The 25438-nt window shown below is 41.7% G+C and overlaps 1 protein-coding gene across 1 annotated transcript in view; it reads left to right on the top strand.

Moving 5' to 3' along the window:
• LOC139637262 (polypeptide N-acetylgalactosaminyltransferase 10-like) overlaps positions 1-25438 on the top strand; it is a 70187-nt gene that overhangs the window by 26883 nt on the left and 17866 nt on the right. The window contains exons 4-6 of the mRNA XM_071505823.1: positions 1380-1546; positions 21538-21723; positions 23920-24103. Of these exons, the coding sequence (XP_071361924.1) occupies positions 1380-1546; positions 21538-21723; positions 23920-24103 (537 nt within the window). The remainder of the gene's footprint in view (positions 1-1379; positions 1547-21537; positions 21724-23919; positions 24104-25438) is intronic.

Here is a 25438-nt window from a genome sequence, read left to right as displayed (position 1 = left end):
TACTCTCTCACTCCCCCCCCCCCCCCCCCCATCATTGAGGCAGCGTAACTCTCTTCCCATGATTAGCACCCCTGCAGGGGCCCTGCCGCCTGCTGTGATGAGTGTGTGCAAGGCGATCGCTGTGGCCGTCGTCAGAGTGCATGTTGGCAGCTGATAACAGCTGTGTGTGCTGCAAATAATAAAATTACACCAGAGACACTGGATGTGTTGCTGTTGCTGACCTGCTGTGGAAAAACACGCGTGCGTTCACGCTGGCTGTGTGTCTGCTGCTGCTGCAGCTCTCTCTGTTCACATGGAGTTTGCAGGACACTTGAATGTTGGATTTCTCCTCATTTTTAATTCGTGTTTGATTTATTTTGGACAAGAAATTGCTCTCACACACTGTCTCCACATGCAGCTGCTAAAATGGTTCAAAAATATCTTTAAATTTTTTTGTGTTTGTGTCTGTATAAAGCCTGTTCTGCTCTGTGATGGTGATTTGACAGTGCCTGATGAAGACTCCTGTAGATCTTCCATTCAAATTGCAACGAGCTATTAGCACATTAAGGTTAAGACACTTCTCCCTACATTCTGAGCAGTGTTGGGCAAGTTACTCAGGAAGAGTAATATGTTGCTTTTTTACTTATTACTCCTTTAAAAGTTACAAAAATATTAAAACATAGCATATTTAGGGTGATACCGTAGCTTCCTGTTTTGTTATTTCAGCCCTGACACATTAAACATGTTAGTAACGGTAATATTTTTACTGTTTTAGGAATTCATGACTGGGGAAAGTAATATCACAGTAATTTGTTACTAAGTAATGTGTTACTGCCGAACACTGCGACTGAGAGTACGTCCATCTCAGAAGTAGGTGTATCCACATGTCCGAGTATTTGTAGGTCTGTGCTCCTGCAGTCATCAGTGCACAGCATGAAGCGCTCCGGTGAGATTAGAGAGGCCTGCTGCACAGTGCCGGTACAAAGCCAGAGATCTGAAAAGCATGAATCTCTGTTTACATCAAGTTACAACCACGAGGTGGTAATTCTTGTTTTGACAGATGCAGTTTTCCACTGATTGACATGATTTATCTCTGCCAGGAAACAATGCAGTGTCATAATGTATATTTATATGCATGTTTCAAATATGAAGGACTCCTTGAAATTGCTTTTTTCCCCTCCTCCCTCTCACTTAGACGTGAGCAGATACAATTTTCTGAAACAGCAAGTGATAGGAAATGGATTGAATGGTGTTTTTGAAAACAATTGCATCTGGATTTGAACCGCTGCCACCCGCCCCCCCATCTATTAAGTGCTGTATCACTCTGTGTGTGTGTGTGTGTGTGTGTGTGTGTGTGTGTGTGTGTGTGTGTGTGTGTGTGTGTGTGTGTGTGTGTGTAGCTGTAAACAGAAGCTGTACCCAGAGAAGCTGCCCAACACCAGCATCATCATCCCGTTCCACAACGAGGGCTGGTCGTCACTGCTGAGGACCGTGCACAGCGTGCTCAACCGCTCCCCTCCACAGCTCATCGCAGAGGTCATCCTGGTCGACGACTTCAGCGACAAAGGTACAGAGGACACACACTTGTCACCGATGAGAAAACACACTCATAAATCTCCTTCCTCATAGGTGAGCAAGCAAAGTGGTGTGAGCGAGCAATTTGAGTGAACTGATCAACGAGATTGCTCATCTATGAAGCCCATAACCTAATTTCTCAGATACATCTCAAATATATGGCATAAAGAGCATTAAATTAAAAGATCAAACGTAAAGTTCAAAGTAAAAATCACAAACCAAAAAGTTAAACCCACTTTCTACCGGTCAAAAAACCTACTAAGACCTGCTAACGTCTGGCTGTTGTCAGCAATGGAAAAAGGGAACAATTGGCATTTACAGCCGGGTCAAATGACTCTACAGCAGACCTGGCTCCAATCAGCACTGATGTAAACACAACACATGTTCACCCTGGTGATCCCCCCCCCCCATTCTGTGACGTCTTTTAGAGCACACACTAACAGACCTGTCACCTGCCCAGCATGGTGCCGGTTTACCTGCATTTTAAAAAAATAAATAAATAAATTTTAAAAAACCTCAAAAAAGCTCACACTTGCTAATTTTGGTGGACCGAGGGTGTAAGACTGGGTTTCCTTCTGCTATTCATGGTGCTGTGTACTTGTCTCTTTCGCAGTGGAATTCAAGTGATAAGTCATGCGTTTTAGAAAAGTCACTATGAGAAAACAGCTGCGTGTAGATCTGTGCGCCACTGGTTTGTTTTTACAGTTATTTCCTGAGAAGGGAAGAACTCGTGATTTATTCCTGACAGTGCAGACAGGTCAGTATACTCTCTGTGCAGCAAAAAGATTTCAAGGGCTCTCAAGTCAAACTTTCCCTGCCAGTGAAAAAGTTATTGATCAGTGACTCGGTTACTGATTATTGAAAGTTACTGATCAGCACCAACGATGCAGTGTAAATTCCTGCTCTTCAGAAACCCTCTGAAACAAAAACCCCAGGTCTCAGGGGTTTTTTAAAACATTCTCAGTCTGTCTGTGACCTCCTCACACTCAGCCTCACACAAAGCCAAACTAAACTGTGCCGAGCTCCAGATCTGATATGAGATCTGAGCTGAATCAAGCAGCTGGAACAAGACTGATCAGTGGACTACTGGGAATTTCTTCAGCGATAACTCGACATGATGCCGCTCTAAACTCCCAAAGCTACTATTCGAACTGCAGACTGTGCTGTAAATGTTGGGTAAAGGCTGATCTACACATTGAGGTTCTGTAGATGCTGATATTTTTACTCAAAACAAGTTTTTTTGAGTTCAGGAAAAGTACATGTTAGTGTCTCCAGTGAAGATCACTTCTTGTCTGTACAGGAGTCTACTCTAAGGTAGTGAGCCTGACCAGACTGCAGGCAGCAGCCGTGGGCTGTTTTTTATCTGAGGGAACCTCACACTTCGATCTACAACTGAATAACTTCAGCCTCAAAAAAATAAATAAATAAATCAATGAGCTCACAGGTCGTCTGTGCAGCAGGTTATTATGACTCATAGTTAGGTTTGTTGCTAGGCGACATCTAGTGGTCGTAGTAATGATGACAGGAGCAAAGAGAAAAGTGCGGTGACGTAGTTTATAGAGCGACAAAGTCAAGGTCTGAATGTAAAATATTAAATTCTCCCTTAATTTCTGTTCAGGTTCCTCTGATAAAGACACATAATCCCAGTTTCCCCAGTTTATGTACTTACTGGGAACAGTGGTGGAGGTGAGATGGTGACCATAGACTGTATATAAAATTAGACTTAGACTCCAGATCTGAAAAATGAAGCCAATGCTGAAGTTGGCTTAAAGCTTCATTCTATCTAATGACCATCAGGGGGCGACTCCGCTGGTTGTAAAAAAGAAGTCTGATTGTATTGAAGTCTATGTGAAAATGTCTCTACTTCTCACTTGATTTATTACCTCAGTAAATGTTTTCCTCATGAGTTTATGGTCTCAGTCTCTAGTTTCAAGTCTTCAACACAACATGATGTTCATTTTTTAAATTATGATCCATTTAGAGGAAAATAGACCATAAAGCAGGGTATGCATTAGGGCGGGGCTACTATGTGATTGACAGACTGTACCACACATCAGGAAAGAGCACAGAACTGGTCAGATGCACCCCTCACTCCTCCTCAACTCCACCTCCTTGTCCAAATATGGTTTCTTCTGGTTTTAAAAAAAAACAAAAAAAACAAAACAAGGGCAACTAAAATGACAATGGCCAAATTACAAACTCGAGGCTTCAAAACAGCAGCAGCTCACAAACGAGTGGGTGATGACACAGTGGGTTGACACTTGATGGTGGCAGTGCTCACAGAGCAGAAAGTGCACTTTTACCTGTAAGATGAAAGACACATTTGTTAGTTTAGCAACATGTCTCTTGTAGCTGAGGGCTGCAGTAATCGGTCACTTCATCATGGCTGCCCATTTTCCATAAGAATGATGACAGTATAATCACACCTTTCAAAATAAGATGCACAGCTTTTCTACTGCAGTGTGGGTCCTCTCTGTTCAGCATGTGGGTATGACTTTGTGTTTCTCTGCTCTGCCACTCTTCAGCAGCAAACATCTCTTTTCCATTGTTGCATAGGTGTGTGTGTGTGTGTGTGTGTGTGTGTGTGTGTGTGTGTGTGTGTGTGTGTGTGTGTGTGTGTGTGTGTGTGTGTGTGTGTGTGTGTGTGTGTGTGTGTGTGTGTGTGTGTGTGTGTGTGTGTGTGCGTGCGTGCGTGCGTGTGTGTGTCTTAATTTTCTCTCTCCCCCTTCACCAGCTCTCTTAAGAAAGTGCTTAATTCCTTGTTAATTAGTGCTCTTTGTCACCGTCCCTCACTGAAGGATGTGTTTACCTCTCGTCTCCACAGTAATGAGATGTTTCATTGCCGGAGACTCATTTAGAGGTTAACACCCATCAGAGCCCGGAGGCAACGCTCTCCCACTGCTGCTGCCTTGTGCAGTACAAACACAACTGTGTGGTGTGTGAAGCACAAGATAAAGTTACAAAAGATGTCTCAATACTTTTTGAAAAGAAAAAATAAAAAAATAAAATAAATAAATAAATAATGGCCATTATAAGAGCAGTTTGTTTGGAACATTTCTTTTTTCCATTACCAAACAAAATCAAGATGTCCTCATAAATAATACACGATGCACATGTGGGTGGAAGGCAGGAAACAGACTCGTCCATGCTCAGGTCAACAAACAAGTTTTTACAGAATTGTCATTTCAGTTCTCATTTAAAGTGAGCATGAGCTTTTTGTTGTGTGCACACATAGACTAATAAAATGGAATGAATGTGCAACAGTGCATCTAATTTTAAAAAGAGATTAAGCAGCATTGACTTCAGTGCAGCAAGGTTTTTTCTTGGAGCAGAGCAAAAAAAGCTGCAGAGTCCAGTAGATGACTGAGGTTTTCATTTTATAATCCAAGTCAGCAGTGACATTTTCAAAAATACCACAATCTTTGCCTAAACTTGAATGCACTGCACAGCTTTGCTGGTGTTCAAGTATTTTGTGAATGACACCTGTGTTCAGGTTGAAGTTGAAGGGACCTCTATACTCGACTCACAGTAAGTCCGTCACCAAACTTCACAAACCACTAAGGTGTCGCATCTTCCAGCTTTACAGGTGCAACAGGAGTGTCAGATGGATGTCAGTGAAGCCAGGTCTGTGCGTGCCCACACAGTCCTCAGACAGGGTCTAATCAGACGAGTGGAAACACCTGTGAGTGAATCACTGGGGTGAAGAGTCTTTCAGTGTTTTAGTTGCAGAACCTCAGGCATTTACTGTTGCCAGTGTTTCCCTAACCTTTACCAGATACTTTAATGAAGCAAACATCATTATGAAAAGCTTTATCAGAGGATGTAGAGGAAGTAAAAATAAATCATCATCATCATCATCATCATATTTGTTGTGTATTTATTTATGTGTATTGACCGTGTTCCAGTAGGGTGTCATAAAATGTTGTCATTAATATCCCAGCTGACACTAGACATCAGTGTTACATCAAAAAAAGATGCTAACGCCAGGAACACACTGCTTGTGATGCGTGTTCGTGTGCACATACGCACACATCAGTTGCATCTCTGCTGCATCAAGTATCCTGTAGCCAGCTCTGTCTACAGGATACTTGAATGTCGGTTTTCGTTTCATTATAAATCAATTTCTGATCATGTCATTAAAACACCAGGGTCTCCACGTGCAGCTGCTGAAGTGGTTTAAAAAAAAAAAAATAAAATAAAAAAAAAAAAAAAAAAATAGATATTTTTTCTATGTCTGTGTTATATTCAGATTCAGTCTGCACATTGCATCACACATGAAAAAAGTCAATTGTAACCCGCTGGCATGGGCGCTGAAATAAAGCTAATAAATAAATGAATGTACATGAATGTACTGCACTCTAGACCTTGGAAGAAACTGTGAGGCAGAGCTAGAAGTAAACTTTTCCATTAGCATTCAAACACATCACCTCCTCTCACAGATCCCTGTGGGTGGGAAGCAGAGAACAACTCGGTTATGTGAAAATAGCCTGGAACCTGGGACGGGTCTGGGCCCTCTGTCGTCAGGATGGATGGGGAAACATTACACAGCTGCAGGGATGGGACTTAACCTCTGCAGGACATCTGCTCCTACGTTCCCTCTCACCATCACTGTCCTTTGATAAGAAACGAGTTGGGCTGTAATTAAGGCTTAAGAGACACAAGGACAAAGTGAACTTCAATCAGCGCTGGTCTCTGGTTGAGTCATTGGTGTTACAATGCTGGAGAGAATAATCCCAGAGAGTTTCTGTGCACAATACCACAAATCAATGCTCAGCTTTGAACTCTTGCATAATAAATGAAAGAGCGGGTGTCTGACAGAGGAGGAGAGAAAAAAGGGATTTATTATAAAGTGTGGTTTAGACTTACAGTGTGCTGCTTCACACAGTCATTCACCCAGATGAGAAGTCATTTTCTGAAAGACTGTAGATAAAACAGGTGGAAGACTGACGATGACATGCACCAGACCTCACTCGTCTTATTATGGTTTATTTGTTTAACCTTTTCCTCACTTTCAGAAATGAAAAAAAAATGAAAAAATATATTAGGATTCAATCCCACCCCAGGAAAAATGATTCTATATTATAGCTTCAATATTAGAAACAGGAGAAATACAGTGTCTGCCCTCATGTGTCAGTGTAGCAACATGTGAAACTGATTTTCAATTTTTTGTACAATTTACAAAAAAAAAAAAACAAACAAACATCATCATCATCATCATCATCATCATCATCATCATCCACAAAAGTAATTTTGAAATCATTTCTAAGCTCTAACAGATTTGTTAAACCCTTTATATCTTCATATCCAGGTTTAATGTTTAGGTACAAACCTGGTAACACTGTTGGAATTAGAAGTTACAGGAGCCACATTGATAAGAGCCAAAAAAGTAATGGACTGTATTATATCGCCCCTTTCTACCTTTATAAAAAAAAAACCAACCTGCTCTACCTCCCGAGCCACAGTTGCCCCCCGCAAGATAAAACAAATCAAACTGGATGTTCAGGCAGTCAAGTTCCATTTATCTTTTTTCCCCTCACATTCATCTTGCATCAGTTTTCAGGCCTTGGTTGTGTATAGATCAACCAGTCCTTCAACCTGAACAGCTGTACAAGGTGGTTTTCTTCAACCCCGTGATACGACCCACAGGAGGGTCTCCTGAAATAGCGTCTCTACAGAAGCGGGCGTACTGGATCTTGGTTGTCATGGTTACAACAATAAACACATGGACTGTACTGAGAGACGGGTTTTGTTTTGTTTTTTTTAAAACCAGGAGGACTAGACTTGTACGGATTGTGAAGCCATTTCCAAGGCTGGAGCTCGTCTTATTGCACTCACGCTTTCGTGCTATCAGAATTGAAATGATGCTTCCACTAAAAAAGGGAAGTTATCCATGAAATTACCCCCCTGCTGTCAAAGAACATGGGAAACATCAGGAGGCAATATCTTCATTTTCTTTTTATTCTCTTAATTTCCACCGTGTGACAGATGGAAGGATTCGTACGAAAGCGCCTGTCCGCCTCCTCCTACACACCGTGTCACCTCTTCTGCAGGGTTTTACACTTTAGTCATATTTTGTTTAATTACAGGTTTTGTTTGAGGGCAGCTCACCCTGTCAGGGGAGAGAGACCTCCCCCTCCCACCACCGCCAACATTTGGCCTCTGCCTCACAGTTTATCTCTCGCTCTGCTTCTCTCAGCCTCTCTCTGCCGCCACATCTGACCAGCAGGCAGCTCTGATTTACAGCCAGCGCTCAAGCGTGACACAGAGCTACAAAGTGAGCAAGTGTTGCTATCAGAGCTGACAACGGCTCTTTTATATCTCCCTGTGTCAACTTTTCTCTTCCCTCATTTATTTCCCACTCTGCTGTATGCAGTATGCACGCTCAGAAAGTGCGAAATAACTAGATTTGAACCCCAATATGTCAGATATTTTCCTGAACCACTAAAACTGTTTTATGTCTAGTTCCCTCAAGATACAAAAAAAGCACCTGTCTCTCTCTCTATGCCTGTGGTTTTACATTCAAACAAAAACCGTTGAACCAAGGACAAGATGCTTCTTAAGTTCTGACTGACTGGTGAGGAGTCCCAGGTATTTAACCCCTGTTGGGTCATTATAAAGGCCATCAGCGTCACCTGGTTAGTTAGTGCTCTGGGCTGTCATTGGAGTCACCTGAAGTTGAGTGTGAATGGTTGTCAAGTCTCCTGGGAAGGGATTAGAGGACAGGATTGTAGATGGGGGATAAGAGGTTAAACACAGAGGTTAAATACCTGGGTCTCTCCACCAGTCAGTCAGAACTGCACAAGCCTCTTTGATGGGAGGTGAAAAGTCTACAAGTATCTCTAGTCTTGGCGGTTTGGGTTGAACATAAATGACCATGTTTTGTCTGAGGTCACTGTAAAGTTCTTCCTGTTTTAAACCAGACCAGGAAATTTCCCTCGTCTGAACCAAGTGCTGTGAGAGACATAAAAGGGTTAATAATGCTGAGGTCGCAACATGTAGTTATTGTACTGGAAGATCAGATAATTTGGTGGAGAACAAACACACTGTCTGTGAACATCATCAAATCTGCGACTTGTGAACAACATACGTGTGTCCTCATTATGCTAACATAAAGCATAATCCAGACACAATTACATTTCCTACAAAACATATTTGCTCGGGCAAATTGCTTGAACATAAACATAATTTCTGAGAGACCGGGAAAGGGAGAAAGACCTGACCACACATGCTAATCGGTTTATTGAAAGTCAGAAGAGCCTCTTTGTCGTCGGCTTCAGAACTGACTGACTGTTGTTACTCTGGATCTGCCCGAGTGCTGTGCACTAATTCCACTGAAAACAGCAGCAGAGGGGAAAGTTAGCATTGCCTCAGATCTGCCTGTTATTATTGAAATTGTCTTTCCACTACTCTAAAACTCATTACACAGCTAATTAAACAGTTTTTGGTTACACTAACAGATGGAAGGAACTTTTTGCAGCAAATACAAATGGCCTTCTACTTTTTCTTCTTAGGATGAGTTTTCTTATTAGTAACCACCAGCCACTCCTTGTTTAGATTAAGGTCCCCCTTCTCCAGTGTTTTATTTGAAGTGTTGATCTCCATCAGAAGACATATTTGTGGTTTTAAGAACCAAAAACCATCTCAGTGTAGTTTTACATCTCTTTCAGGCCTCTCTCTGGAGCATGTTAATATCAAGTCTGAACAGGGCCAGAGAAACCAAATCCTGCAAGGCTGGATGGTGTGTCCAGGTGGGCGGGGCTTGGGGCATGGCTGAGGGCAGTGACTGCTTTGTTGTGACATCACAAAGTTCCAGAAATCCTGACGGCTGGTTTTAAGGCTCAGTTTCTGAATACAGGCTGTGTGCATTTCTCTGTGGACTGAGGCTTTGATACTTTCACAGTATTAATATAGAACCTAGACCTGCTTTATAATCACAAACACATATTGTACATCATTTGAAATCACCAGCAGCCTTTAAATGGACTAACCCTAACCTGGTACTGTACTGAGTCAGGATCATTGTGATATGATTATGTCAACACTGTCTAACTCTGCTACAGCGATTATGACAATAGCATGACTCCCCACAGCCCCCCCGCTGTTTAAAGATGGTCACACTGGGTAAAAGGCTGCATGTGTGTCTGGCAGCTTAGCATTTGTGGCTGAGCGTGGGCGATGAATTCTGCTGGCGGAGCCCAAGTCATTTCACGGATTTATGGCCAGACGGGGCAGAGAGAGAGTAGCTGTAACTTGTCACTTACAGACACAGAAAAGAACAGAGAGCTGCCTCCTTCTCCTCCACATCAGGGAGGAGAAAAAGTGTGTGTGTTGTATCTGAGAGTGTGTACACAGCCTCATACGTTCCTCTGTATCAGCTGACTCCATCAGCCTCGGCTGCTGTCACTGCTGGGACTCAGTACTTTCAAACCTCACCTCTGCTCCTCAACCAGCTGCTGTCGACTTCAAATAGTTCACTCTGAGAGGTAAAGGAATCTTTCACCTATGTCTTAAGCATCAAATAACTCACCACCTGTAATGGAGCTCTGAAATGTTTGTACTGCATCTTGTTCCTGTTCCACAGAATATTTAAATAGAAAGATGTTATTTAGCAAAGCATATAAGTGGAGTGTAGAGTAAATGTATTTCCTAGAAATTACTGTAACTTCCATTATTGCATCATATTTTTTTTTCACCACATTATCACCACATCCAGGATTTTGGCACCATGTGAATTTTCCAGGCTTATTAATGAAAACAAGTTGACAATTGTTCACTCCTTCACACCTGGGAACCAGCCAGTGTGACCACAGTGGCACATTAACAGCACCAGTAGAGCCTGATTTTTTTTTTTTTTATCAGGATTCTTTGTTCTGGAGTTGCTGATGCAGAGGTGTTGCAAGGGGGGGGGGGGGGGGGGGGGGGCTGAGTTGTAAAGCAGCTGGTTTGTTATTGTGTTAAATCTAGTCACAACTATTGTCTGAGAACAATGGAGCAATTCTCGTAGTCAGAAAAACACACTGCAATAAGTCTGTGTGTCATGTCTCCTCCTAGCAGTGCTTAGATACATAACACTGATTTACTCTTTCCACTTCTTCACTCATGCATATTTTATAAACAGCACTGAGAGATCACACTGGCGCTCTGTGCGTTTGTACGTCTGATTGCTGATCTGCTGCAGGCCTCTCTGTGATGATGCAGCTGACAGTTGGGTTTGATCCGTGGTGTGTTCACATGCTGTAGGAATCTCTAACTTCAACAACCTCCCACACTTCTGGACACTGTTTTTGTTTCATGTAAGCATGTTCACACTTATCTGTCTTATTCATTAAAGATAATCTGTCATTTGATTATTTATTTATTTATTTATTTTTATAAAAGAAGAATTCAGAACCAATATTTTTCCTGAATTTATTATAGTTTCTTTCTTTCTCAGAATAACAGTCACAAAGCACCAGAATAACAATAGTTCTCTACCCAGGATGCATTTGTGTTCACATTTCTAAAGGAATGTTGCCACAACATTTAACTTCATAGGGAGGTACAAAGAAAGGTCAACAACATTTGTACTTACTTAAATGTTTTTCATGTGAACAAAAAGATGATGTTATTCTATAAATCTTTCATTGAATTTGTCTTAATGTTTTATATAATTTCCTGGTACAGTAACCTGAGCGTGAAAGACAGAAAACACCTGAGCCAGATTTTAAAGGGCTGCTGTGGCGTCAAGTGTCCCACTGACTCCACCCCCTTCATTCTGAGTCTGAAGCCCCTCCCTCAGGCCGTAGACTCAGACCTTCCCAGTTCAGGTTCAGTTTAAAGTGCTCTGTGTTTATAGTGTTACAGTTCTGACTGACTCCAAATCAAGTTTCCTGCTTGTGATAGTAAAACATCAGAATCTGAATCTTGGATGCGTTCACACGTGAACTTAGAGCTGTCCACTTGTGATCAGATCACCTGAGACGGACGTTAATGCCAGGTCTGAACAGGGTCCTGGAAGGTGCTGAGGCTCATTTTCTCCTGCTTTATAACTGCAACAGTTCTCTGATCAAAGATCTGCTTCAGTGGAAAGTGCAGCAGTAAAACCAATAACTGTGCTCAGCGGAGATTCTTTTACATTCTGTAGGTGAAAATTCTTCTGCACATTTCCCCTCTGCAGAGCCGTAAACCAGACTCTTTGTCCTGTTATATTCTTCTGCTCTCGTACAATATACTTATGTAGTATTTGTCAATAGCATTGATCTTTATTTAAAATGAAACACACTTGTGTCATGTACTCACAGCCAGTATAACAGAGCGTGTGTTTGTTCAGCAGGACCATGGTGGCACTCAGCTACTCTGTGATGGAAACCTGCCATTGGCAGATTGATCATCCAATTACTTCCCCCCCGTCCTGCTCCCCGATGGGATCAGTTGAGCAAATGGCTGCGATACTTCATTTCAGATAAGGAGTGGCCTGCTCTTATTCAGAGTGTCTTTTGATGTATTTCCAGTTCGATGTAGAGGCGCTTTGGCGGTCAGACAGCATGGCTCCCAGCAGGCATCAGCACAGCCTCCAGCCTGGAGCCGCCACAGAGCTGACCGTAAGAGGTCTGCTGCTAATTGTGCAGAAATATGTCTCACATTTTGGTGGGAAAACAGATTATCATTGTCTTCAGAAGGAAAACAGTTCTCATTTTTGCCAGTGTGGGCGCACTGCGCTGCCAATTACAGTTCCTTGAGGAATGAAGCCACAGGCGTTTTAGCACCTCCTCTTCTTTGCTCTTACAGTGAGGACTGAGTGCTGAAAAACCATTTTTTAAATTGAAATATTAAAACAATGCTGCTTTCTGTCAGAATGACCACTGCATCAAAGAGACAGAAGCTGTCACTGTTTACTGTCGTGGTGTTTTCGACACCACACTGTGAATCCAACATAAGAGAAGAAAGACACTAATGGAGTCTGAGTGATGAAATGTGTTTGTCAGATTTCTGCCTTGGCTGACACAATTTTCCCTCTGACTGTCTGTATTTATCTTTGTTTAATACATGAGAGCTTTCAAAATGTGTTGTGTGTGTGTGTGCTTGTCTAGTGTCCATTTTGATTTAGTGAAAACATTTAGTGTGTCTACCAATAGTAGGCCTATTAATTGACTTAATATCATCAGTTGTAAGTTTTGTTATTGCTGCATAGACAACGTTTGTATTAACAGCAGTTTACTTACAACTTCATCCTTCACTCGCCAGCAGCGGCCACTACACTTCCTTTACTCTGTTGCAGTTAGCATGCTAACCAGCCAGCCCTGGACCAGGTCGTCACTTTCCGATACCGAGTCACTTTCGGGTCCGGTCTGCCCTGAAGAAGTAGCGCTGCTCAGAAGACATATTATAACCTCTTGTATTGTAGATGCAGCAACGAATGAAGTTCTTGACAAGATAAACAGCTGTTAATGCTAAAACTGGCTATGTAGCAATAGCAAAAACTTGCAAATTTAGGCTTCTTAAACAACAGAAAAACAAACAACACCCAACACAGCCAAAAAGTTACCAGACCATTTAAAAACCTAACAACCTTTTCCAGTTCAATTCACACAAACTAATGAGACTTGAATAAACAGTCAACAACTTTTGATTTTACAGCTCTTCTATGAGTCTTAATTTTGCTACAATTGTCAGGTTTCTAAGAGGGGTGTTAGAGGTTATTAGAATCAAAGGGTTCATGCTCTGGGGAGAATAAATGTGCTCAGTTAACTTCACAGCAATCTGTCCAATAGGTTTTGAAACTTTGGAATGTTGGAAATGTAGGCTCGATGGTGGCCCTGGTGCTTAACGAACTGATTAAATTTCAGGACAGCTTTATTAATGATTTAGTTGCTCTGGCTGCCTGAGAAAGCTGCTGTCAGCAGCGTCAAGCTACTTTGAACAGTCTTATCAACACCGGCAGCCTCACCATCTGCATGATGGAGAGGTGAGGAGAGGAAGCAGCGCTGATGAGGAGATAGGAGACAATTTGTGGGACAGGCGGGGACGGAGGCGAGTGTGAGGGGAGAGAGAGGCAGCAATGCAGAGAGACTGAACAAAGTTCAGCATGTTTATTCATTCATGTCAGCGCGCGCGTGTGTGTGTGTGTGTGTATGTGACTGAGGGTGTAGGGAGATAATGGGGTAATGGTGCTCAGTGAAGTGTGACGGAGAGACGAGGGAGAGAGTGATATGAAGAGGGAGGATGAGAGGGAGACAGACGACAGAGGACAAAAGGAGCTAATTGAGTGTTGCCATTTAGCGATGTAGAGCCATCAGTGGGAGCTGATCGATTCAAACGTCTTTTCTGAAGAGGAGAGGACCAGATGAGTCACGTTTACTGTGTGAGGACAAAGTAAATGACATGTACTGTAGCTTCCGCGATGTATAATTGGCCTTAGCATTAAGGGATAACATAGCAAATGTAGTCTGGAGATTCATTTAAAAGCCACTTAGCAAATTCACTTCTCTCTGATCTGGCCCTCATGCTCTCACAACCATCAAAACGCCCACCTTAGCTGTTGTGTTTCGTTTTGTGCTGTTTCCTTACAAATGTATATCCCCAAAACTTAAAAACATTTATACAAGGGTTCAAGAGAATCTGAATTTTCTTGATATTTCCCCCATTATTTATCACCTGCATTTGTGTGCAGGGGTAGTGAAGTTTTGCAAATCTGAAATGCCTTAGTGTTTTACTCCGGCTCTTTATGTGGCCTATACACACACACACACATACACACACACACTGAGAGAGATGGAGTGTATAGGCAGCAGTGCAGAGAAACTCCCCTCTAAAGCTTCTTATACGCCTCAGTCTTCTAAACAATCAGAGAAAGCCAAAGTCAATCAATACATGCAGATGTCTTTTGGCTTTAAGCTAGTATCAGCAACTGGAAGACGTCACTATGGGTGACTCACAGTTTAGCAAGATCCTGATTCCAGCATCAACATGACGAGGAACGGAGATGTCACTCAGATCGCTGGTTCAGTTGTATACACGTACAGGACAAGTTGTACACAAGTGTGTATTTACCTCAGAGGAGGAAAGAAATTTTGTTGATCTGCAGAAAAATAATACACCATATAAAGTGTAAAAAAAAAAAAGTTTCTTTTTTCCGCATTATTTGCTCATGAATATTAAATAAATCTGCAGTTTTAGAAACAGCTTATATTTAGAAAATGAACAAACAACAGGGATTTAATAATCCCTATACTAGTCTGAGCCCTAGAGTACTGATGTGTACGAAAACTTGGCTGAGATCTTCCAGTAAGACTGACGTTATAGAGCTCAAATTAGGGCAGCAGAGTGAAGATATTTAAGGACAGAAACTCCAGGGTTTTCAGACAAAAGTGTGAAGGCTGACACTTTTCAGGTACATGGGACAAAACATTTGTTCAACAGACATCAGAGGAGGCGGAGAAATGAACAGTGGTCTCCAGAGTCAGTCATCCATCCACCCACCATCGCTGTATGCTACATAAACTAACTTCCTCCCTCACAGTTATTACAGCTGCTAGAGGTCATCTAAACAATAAACTGTTATCTACGGGCTTTAATAGGCAGTAATGCAATAATACTGGACTGTTAATGTGCAAGGGTGCTAAAGCATGATGTCATTGGTTTGTCATTTGTCTCCATAGCCTAATTGTGTTTCCTGTCAGCGCAGCAAACACTGACCTAAAACATGCTCAGTCACTCACCCAAGAATCAGTATTTTAACGATAGCAGCAGAAACTAAAGCTGGCACAGGAAAAAAAAAAATTGACAGAGTGTAATGGAGTTCACAAGGGCATTGGAATATTTTGCTGAGGGAGTGACTGTGAAGCTCCAGTCTTTGGTGTTGTGGAGCGCCTGGGGATTAATCCAGCACGCTGGAAACAGAGCCCAGCGGGCCATGTTGAATCCACAGTGTCTCAAAGCTAATTGAATTTTTAGAAAAGGCATCTGGGAGGACGTCGCTGGTGGTGTTTGTGGGTGGAAAACAAGTGTGTGTGTGTGCGCGTGTGTGTACGTAATCATGTGTGACTTTGTCTTCATCTAATGCAGGAAGCCCACTTGTGATCTCCTACAGCTCTTATCCCAGTGACATCAATTACAACAGTCTAAAGCCAAATAAATTTAATTTTTGGCCATCAATTTAACATATATTTACATACGTAGCTGTCAGAGGTTAATAAATGATAATGTGAATTATCTATTTTTGATAATTTAAAAAAAATAAAGGCATGTTTTACTCCAGTCTTGTAGGCAAAAAAGTACAAAATTAGCACAAAGAAGTTCATTCTTAGTCTTTAAAGGGAACATAATCTCAACTCAAAGGTCCACTTACTACAAAATTCAGTAGCTTTTGGTGCTTTCAACTGCTTGAATGCTAGTAAATGGATTTGTGAGTTTCAATTATTTACATTTTTTAGTTTGACAGAAAAAAAAACAATCATTGATGAGTGATAGCAGAATCCCAGATTACTTTAACAAATTATTTTTGTCAAACATGGTTTGTATAGTTGAAACCCTCATAATGATGTGTGATCACATTTTTCTAATGAGGACGTCTTGTGTTTTTTTTTTAATGAAATTAGCGAAAGAAAGACACTTAACGTGTTATGAGGAGGTTGGGCTGGATGGTTTGTATGCAGGTGTGGATTGGCCATCAATGAGTACCGGGAGGTTACTGGGCCAGACAGGGGTGGGCGGGGCTGTTTTAATATGATTGGCTAAGGTCTACCAAATAGTTTTACGTATCCCTACCTTGTAGTCAGATAAATTTGGTCCATGTGGGTCTGTCCCACCCTCTTTCCCATCGCCTATTGTTAATCAGTCAAACACTCAGAATGTGATGAAGCAGATGAAACACCGATCTAAAGGCTAATTTCGTGAGCCATTAAAATACTTGCATAAAATTCTCAAGTATGCAGAAATAAAGATCTTTGAAGTCCCAGATGCCTGACAAATGCTTTGCCCAGAAAGTGGGCTGACCAGGGCCAAATTCCAGGGCCAAATTCTTGCCCCATCCGCCCCTGTTTTTGTGTGATTTCAACATCTGAGACCAAGATTTGTTCCCTATCTCCAACCTATAGTTATCATTTGTTTCTTTAACTAGAAAGGTCACCTTTCTCTGACTTTACCCAAGTAGTTGTAGTCATCTACACCTAACTAACCCTTAACTGCAAGGGTGGCAGATCAGAAAAGACTGTGAGTAATTTTGGGGACAGTCATATGTTTCAGTTTGGAAGACAACTAACTGATTTAGTTGTTTCGTTCCTAAATGATTTTTGGTTTATTGTGGGAATTATTTCTAGATACACATATGATGTCTTCATCAAGCTCAATCTTTTGCTTTAAAGAAGATATGCATATTACAACTCAGTACGAGTATAACTGACATGCTAGGAGGGACATTTTGCAGTTAAGATGTTCAAGATGTAGGGAAAGATGCGACGTGACTAACTACCCCTTTAAACGCTCCGGTCTGCGGGTGTGGTTTTAGTCATTGAAGTGAGACAACCGTAACACATGTACATTTTATCAATGACATTTTAAATGCACACAGACACTTTGACAAGAGCCTGAGGCCAACTGCCGTGCCTTTCATCTGCTAACAGCTAATTCATGTTTGAGTACGGCCCCATGTGAGGAGATGAAAGAGGTCCGGGCAGCTCCGGCACCGTCCACGGGAGGAATAAGTGAGTGACAGGCTGCAGGGAGGCAGGCAAACAGAAAGGGATGGATGGTATAGTGGGAGTTCAGGTGGAGTCTAGTCTGTGCTGAATAAATGGCCTGGATTTCTTTCACCAACCTGGTGTGTGAGTAATTCATCCGTCCGCTCCTCACTGTGAAATGACCCCGACATCCATGACACCTCAGCCCCCCAATCTCCTCTGCTTCACATTCTAATAAAGACTAATGTGTTTGCCGACATCAGCTCGCTCTCATTAGCGTGATTAATCGCCTCCTTGCTTCCGGTAAACAGTATGAGCTGTATTCCAATTTATTCAGGGAAAATTAACCAATCATAATTAAATACTCTGATCTTTCTCTCCCTTCCCTCTCCCCATACAAGTTCCCTTCACACATGGGGCAAATGTTCGTTGATTAATTCTGCCTCACTTCCTGTCATTAGCGGGATGATGTAAGCGTCAGCCTTCGTAAAGAGCCAGAGTCAGCCTCGTAATGGTCAGTTTTTAATGGGCTGATTTATTGCGGAGCCATACAGGGAGGACAGTTTGCTTTTTCCTCACAGTTTGATGCTGACCTCACAGAGCCCTTCTGCCCTTGTTGCAATGTCACACTTTACAGCGTGTAGGTCAGCTGCTGTGCAACGCAATAAGCGCAGCAACAGAAAATAAATATGGCTGACCTTCATTGGATTCCAAAGACAAAAAGTGCACAGTAAAAAGCTGGGATGGAGGGATTGGGGGCTCAGTTTTTGATGGAGTGATGTAAAGAGAGACAGTAAGAGATAAGAATGGCTGTAAAATGCATCACAAACACACAGCTTGGAGGGATTATAGGTTGAGGAGAGAGTGTGGTTACTTGCAGAACTAATCGCTGTATTAAGGCCGCATTTCAGTGGCACTGACTCCAGCAGTGGACAATGTGACTGGGGGTGTGTAACATCTGAACTGAGTGCAGCAGCTCTGTATCTCTGCAAAGCATCATAAATAGTCCCATTTAATTTAGAAGACTTGCTGCAAAAATCACACCCTTTTTTTCTTTTTAGAGTCATATTGAACCACAATATTGAACATCACACACATTTCACACTGGCTTTATGAAAAACATACATGATAATAAATCTGTTCAGAGCTTTTAAAAAAATGCTTCTTCAGATTCAGCTTCTTAATCAATTAATCAGTAACTTGTTGTCTGAACATTCATGGCTACAGTGCAAACACTGCCACTTTCCTTTGTTCACACACACATATATATTTGCAGCCAAGAAACCCAAACAATTTCAATTTGCTTTTTTTAATCTTAAAGGAGCATTGTGAAAGTTTTGCTATTTCTACAAAGCCAATGTTAGCATTACCAGCTGTTAACTTACCAGTATTTTCAAGAACTTCAGCCATTGTTGTGTTAAAAATACAAGAGGCTGTAATACTCCCCATGAGCAGTGCTACTTTTCTGGGCAGCCATGATGCTACAGTGACTCAATATCGGAAAGTGGCAAAACAGACCAGAGCTAGCTGGTTAGCATGCTAACTTCAGGAGAAGAAAAGAAATAAAGAAATAGAAGCAAAACAAGAGAGTTGTTTTCCACCTCTGAGTACAGCTCTTGGTGAGTAAAGTAATGAACTTTGCTGCTGAACTCACAATGTGTATTCTAGACTAACAGCTGTTAATGCTAACATTGGCTATGTAGCAATTGCAAAACTTATATATAGCACGTCCAACATGTAAAGTATTAAAGTATCCTGATATCAACAGTATATCATGCCAAGTTAATGGATGGATGACGTAAGCTTGCAAGTAAAGGGAGAGAAAATCCAACAAACGCAATGTGTTGAGTGGAACTGGACACAGCGGGTGACAAGGTGGTGCAGAGGTCACCTCTGTCACCTCCCACTAAGACAGTTTCTTACTGCCCATCAGGTGGGTTTTTTTCTGGCATAAGTTTTCTCCCACAGTCCAAGGACATGGAGGGTAGGTGAATGGTTATTGGTCTGTATTATGTGCCACCTTTGTGATGGGGCTCCAATCTCCTGTGCACATAATAAGCAGATGTGGAGGATGGATAGATGGATACTTTGTTTTTACTTTTAGTATGGATTTATCACCTGTGGTTTTCAGGGACATTTTACCTTTAATCATTTATGTCTCTACAGCCAATGATTCCAATTGGCTGTAGAGACATAAATGATTAAAGGCAAGGCCCGACACTTGGCCGACCACTCGCTCATGAACATTCAGGGATGTAGTATCCAGCCAGAAAGCAACTGTTAACAGTTACATTTCTCTCCTGCTGCAGGTTGTCTGCATGTAGCTATTTAAAATGCAGCCCTTCAGAGCACTTTCTCTCTGTGTTTATCTCCGTCAGCCTTGGCTCAGTTGGATCTGCCATATGAAAGTAAGAATAAAAGTAAATAGTTTCCAAAGGATGAAGTGAAAAGGTCAACATTTCAGCTTCTCTTAGTCTTTCTCTCTCCACTCCTGTCAACACACAGCATTGTGGCTGTTTGTAAAGAAGCTGTCAAAGTTCTATTTCATGGTTTGACTGCCTTGGAAATGATTTCTGTTCAAACCACTGAAAGCATTCAGGACTCGTGCTCTGAGACTCAATGAAATATTAGTGTAAAAACAACATCCTCAATAATTGAGACAATGTAGGTTAGCATCATTCTCAGTGTCACCAAGTTTAGACACCCAGCTCTACTCTGCCTGCACATAGCCTAACAATCGGTACCAATTATCACATTTGTCAGAAAACATCTTCTTCCATAAAGGTTTTTCATCTGCAAACAAAGAACTCTGTCTATCTCTGAAGTCCTTTATAGTCATCCATATAAATGTCAACAGAGATGAAGGGCGCATGAGTAAAAGCCTCTAAATCATTAGATAAAGCAATGAGGAAGGGTCTCATTTAAATCACATAACAATCAAAACCGTAGCTTCTCAGGGAGACCATTAAACCCACCTGCTTCTGTGACTAATGGTAGCTGAACGAGAGGTAACTGCCCATAGAGATATTTGACTTGATTGCAGTGATGGATGGGATTTGATTACAGTGGCAAACACAGGTCCCATAGTTGTCCTACAAATTAAAATACGTCCACCTGACAAACCTGTGGGTTTTAATGTGCTAGAGCTTTTGTTTGCTTGTCACACTTCGGCTGGAAGGAGGCCTGCAGCATTTTTCTGGGATGACTGGGGAGGGCGGCATTTGTTGCAAGTACTTGCAAACACCATTGCTAAAAAGGTTCGTGTACATTATAAAGTGAGATGATGTATAATCAGATGGTTGTGAGTGAAAAATTATCCTGAACAAGGAGATTTAAGTTTGCTTGATCCACTCTGTTTCTTTCTCTTTGCTCCTCAAAGACTATTCATTTGAAGACATTTGTTCTGCATCAGTTAAATAGCCCTTCCTTATGGTTTATCAGCCTAACTCATTGCCTTTGAGGTTTAATGTTCTGTCTGTGATGCCTGCATTGAAAATGTGAAAATCCCACAGGCAGAAAACTGAGGAAAAGTGATTTGTTTCTTCTTTGTCACTATGAATGAGGTTTCTGATGTAGAGGCATTGATGGAACTGGACAACAGTTTGTTGTTTAAAAAGTCTCTATCGCCATCCTGAATCTGTCCTTCACTTCTACTGCAGCAAACATCCATCCATTTTTTTAACCGCTTACCTTGTGTGGGGCTGCAGGGGGCTGGAATGTGTCCCGATTACCAGCATGCACTGGGCAAGAGGCAAGGTACACACTGGACTGTTTGCCAATGTATCACAGGGTTCTGCAGCAACCACTGCAATTTAACCTCCATGCTGTAAATGCAACTTGACAGGCTTATTTAAAGGAACAGTTGGCACAGTTAAGAAATGAGAATTGAATTCTGGATCAACACTGACTTTTTTTTCCAGTGCTAAGGATAATTCATCCACACTGATACACTAAAACATATTAACTAGAGAAGCTTAATCTTTTGTAAAAGATATTTTTTGGGGAATGTTTCATCTATATTAGATAGGACAGTGAACATCGACAGGGATGTCGCTACTGGGTCTCAGGCCAATTACACCCCTGAAGTATGGCCTGCCCACTCAGCTGTAAGGTTGCCTTAAGCTTCAGCTTTTTAAAATGTCAAAGATTGTGCCTGCAAACAAAATATCATCTGGCTTTGGCTACATTCTGACTGCCAAGTGAGTTTCTTAATGGCAGCAAGAAGCTTGAAAGTCATAGTTTATATAAACTGTGACTTTAAACGACTTAAAGCCCCAAATCTTCCACTCCTCCTGCGTATACTCACCACCCCCTCCCCTCTGCACAGAGCACCTAAAGGGTCCACTGGAGGAGTACATGACGCAGATGCCGAAGGTTCACATCTTGAGGACAAAGAAGAGGGAGGGGCTGATCAGGACTCGTTTGCTGGGAGCCGCGGCAGCAAAAGGAGAAGTCATCACCTTCCTGGACTCCCACTGTGAGGCCAACGTCAACTGGCTGCCTCCACTGCTGGGTGAGGAACACACACTTGCACAAACACACACACACACACACACACACACACACACAGATACACGTTCGTATGTCAGTATTTATGAGGGCATGATATATTTCCTAGCCTCCAGCCGTAACACAACCATAAAAGCTACGTTTCGTCACCACATAACAACATGACGAATGGTTATAAAGTTCTCACGTTCTCTCTCTCATTTCAGATATGTTCAAAATTTTTCTTTTTCAAAAATGTCCACACTTTCCAAAATATCCCTTACTTTCCAAAAAGTTCACTTTCCAAAACAATTGCTTCAATTTCAAAAGAAATTCCTCAGTTCTCAGAAAAGTCCTCACTTTTAGGAACTTCCTCACTCTGGAAACGTCCTCACCCTCAAGGTCGTCTCAAAAATTGAAGTAGAGCAGATACTTTCTACTACTGCTGTCAGATTTCTTTATCAAACACAGAACCAATCACTGTCACATATATAAATATACTCCTACTCACACACTTACAAACACACAAACACACAAAACACACACGCACACGCACACACACACCACCCCTACCGTGAGGCTGAGTGCCTCACTCCTGGTCTCACTTTCTCAATTACCCTTTTTCCATTAAGGACTCGTATTGTGCTCTGTTTCTCAGCGTGGCACCATCCCACCGTGGAACTGTTTCACAACAAACTTTATGACCCATATTACCTTAATGTCAATCTGTTTACACAGTGCACGTTAGTAAGTCACGTGTCTACCAGTGAGTAACATGAACAGGCAGTCACTGTGTTTGTTTCGGTCTGCTGTAGCACTATTACTCATGGAGAGACAGTGTGGAGGCTGTGACCAAATGATGAGTAAAATTACATTTTTCTGGTAAATTTGCATGAACTCAAATGACAACAATATAACAACCTATTCAAAAGAGGAAAGGGAAAAAACGCACACTTGAAGAACCAGGGCCTTACAGTACTTAAAGGTGCCATATTTTGATGATGAATATCATGGATGTCTGCTTACGTCTCATTCTCACAGATTCATTCAATGATTAATAAAAAGTAGCCTAACCTGATGCAGACATTTTGACATTTCAGTTGTTAAAGGTCCCATATTGTCTTGTCTGTTTTGATTATAAAGCAGGTCTAGGTTCCAAAATATTACAGTGAAAGTATCAAAGCCTCAGTCCACAGAGAAATGCACACAACCTGTATTCAGAAACTGAGCCTTAAAACCAGCTGTTTTTTTTTTTGTTTTTTTTTTTGATCACTCAGAAAACTGTCAGCCAATCAGGAGAGAGGCTCAGAACTTCTCCTCTGATTGGCTGATTGGCTTGTTTTTACCAGAGCTCCAGAGAGAAGCCTGAGAGAAGAGATGTAAAGCTACACTGAGATGGTTTTTGGTTCTTTAAACCACAAATAAATTTTCTCATGAACTATCAACACTTAAAACAGGAACCATGTCAAATATGGGACCTTTAATCTGAACACCATATAGTCAAGGAAAATGTAAGTCTGAATCCTGACACGTTACCTTGCGAACGCTTGCATTTTGTGTTAAATATGTGGTAAAGAATCTCAAGAAAGAAAATTATAAAAATCCCAGGTTCCCTCAGAATACTTATGTTCTTGTGTGTTATCAAAATGTTTTGTATGATTTTGCTGTTCTGGTCCAATGTTAATCTTATGTGTTGTGTGTACTGTAACGTTTGTGGAAGTGGTGTGGAGGGAGAAATCAGTGCCACAGGTCAAAAGATAGGCCCTGTTGAAAAAATACTCATTTCAAAAGTTTTGAGTGATGAGCAGTGGAGATGGCAGCAGGAGCTGTTACATCAGGTGCTTATCCCTCATCAGCCCATTTTCACCAAGGGCCCCGCGTCAACAGACTGGCAACCTTTTCTCAGCAGCGGTCGATCTGCTTCTGACGTGCGTCAAGAGCTCAGAGAAAGAAGGGCAAAGCGCACACACGCGCACACACACACACACACACACACACACACAAAAACATGTATACACAAGTATTTTCTCTGACTTCTCTGTCTTCCTCCTTTACCACTGTTGATGAGGGATACTCTAATACACGCAAACACAAATGTAAATCCTGTAGAAATAAAGCTTTGTTTGTATTTGCTGTAATCCTTCATTTAAAACTAGTGAAATGGCTTCCTTTTTTTAATTGAATGAAACACCAACCATCCGCCTTCCTCTCTGTCTCTCAGACCGAATCGCCCAGAACAGGAAGGCCATTGTGTGTCCGATGATTGATGTGATCGACCATGACAACTTCGGCTACGACACGCAGGCGGGGGACGCCATGCGAGGAGCGTTTGACTGGGAAATGTACTACAAACGAATCCCCATCCCGCCGGAGCTGCTGACGGACGACCCCAGTGAACCCTTTGAGTGAGTGACAATATGCTTCCATTTTCTCATGCAGTGAATGTTACCTTTCCCATGTCACATTAAAATTTTGAGGGCTCTACACAGACTGACAGCTGAGCGACTTATCATCATAACATCAGTAGTTTTGTTTGGATGAAAGCAAATGACAGTCCTCAAAGCCCAGTTGGGTTTAATGATCTTTGTTTTCTTACTCCTCCAGCAGGTTTTAATTTAGCATCATCTCCCCATCAGTAGAGCTGATCTATTAAAAGCCACACATTGTTCTTTTTTTCTGATGTTTCACTTGTTTTTCCTGTCAGGATGCACCATTAATTTTATCATATGATTTGAGTCAAAATAAGAGAAAGTTCAGCTCCTCTATCAGGCCAGGATGACTTTTGGTTTGTGAGGCTTATCATTTAGTGCAACAGACCAGTTCCGTCATACAGCATTGTGTCGTTCGACAAATGTCAGTTGATGCCCTAAGCACACACTGGACACACCTTAAAGGTCCTGCTTTGTGAAAATGGGATTCAATTGTGTTTTGTTCTTTTTTATAAAGTCTGAGGTGATAAATAAAACCTGTGAAAAAGTCTCTTACTTCTGCCATTCCTCTAGCTTCCACACAACCATATGGCCACCCAGCTTTAAAAGCCAGTAAGAATTTGATCTGGTTTTGTCTGTGGGAGGGTAAGACAGTGTAAATAAAGTTGTGTTGCTAACTGTGACTTAAGGACAGAAAGTTTCGTTTGAAGTTGTGTTGAAGAGCAAGGACTTCAAAAATATAAAACATGGGACCTTTAATGTTATAAATGTTGTCCACACAGCAAAGCTGATCTTGCTCATGACCTTATTGCTGATGATGTCAAACTGAATATTTCAGTGGGCAAGAAGTATTTACAGTTTCTGTTGTTGTTCCTCTTCAGTGTTAGACTATATTCAGACCGACATGAAGCCTCTGTGAAAGAATTGCAGGCCTCTCATTCGTCAGTGTGGAGCCTTAGTCGACACGGTTTGTGGTGCTAATGCAGGGTTGTCTAACAAAAAGCTTGAACTTGGTTCAACACAACATGACGTCATCTGGCAAGGGGCTGCACTGGCCAATTGAATAAAAGCATATGTTCTCAGTAGGTTACATTGTAATGTGAAGGCTTTGTTGTTGTGACAGAGATGAAATAAATGCCACCATGACAACTTTCCGAGTTGTAAAATCCACTGTGAAGTGTTTAAAGTGCCTTGAAACTGTTCACTCAAACTGCACGTCCTGAATTGTATTTCATCACCAATACAGTCCCCTGTGCAGCTGTAAGGCAGGGATGTTGGATCCTCACTTAACAAGGCAACTGGAGTCTGTCT

Source organism: Trachinotus anak, unplaced genomic scaffold (genome assembly GCF_046630095.1).
Source record: "Trachinotus anak isolate AG129_WGS33_773 ecotype Australia unplaced genomic scaffold, CSIRO_AGI_Tana_v1 ptg000020l, whole genome shotgun sequence".
In the NCBI taxonomy this organism is placed as follows: Eukaryota; Metazoa; Chordata; class Actinopteri; order Carangiformes; family Carangidae; genus Trachinotus; species Trachinotus anak.
The sequence above is the reverse complement of the archived record's forward strand: the minus strand, read 5'-3'. Positions and strand labels throughout refer to the sequence as shown.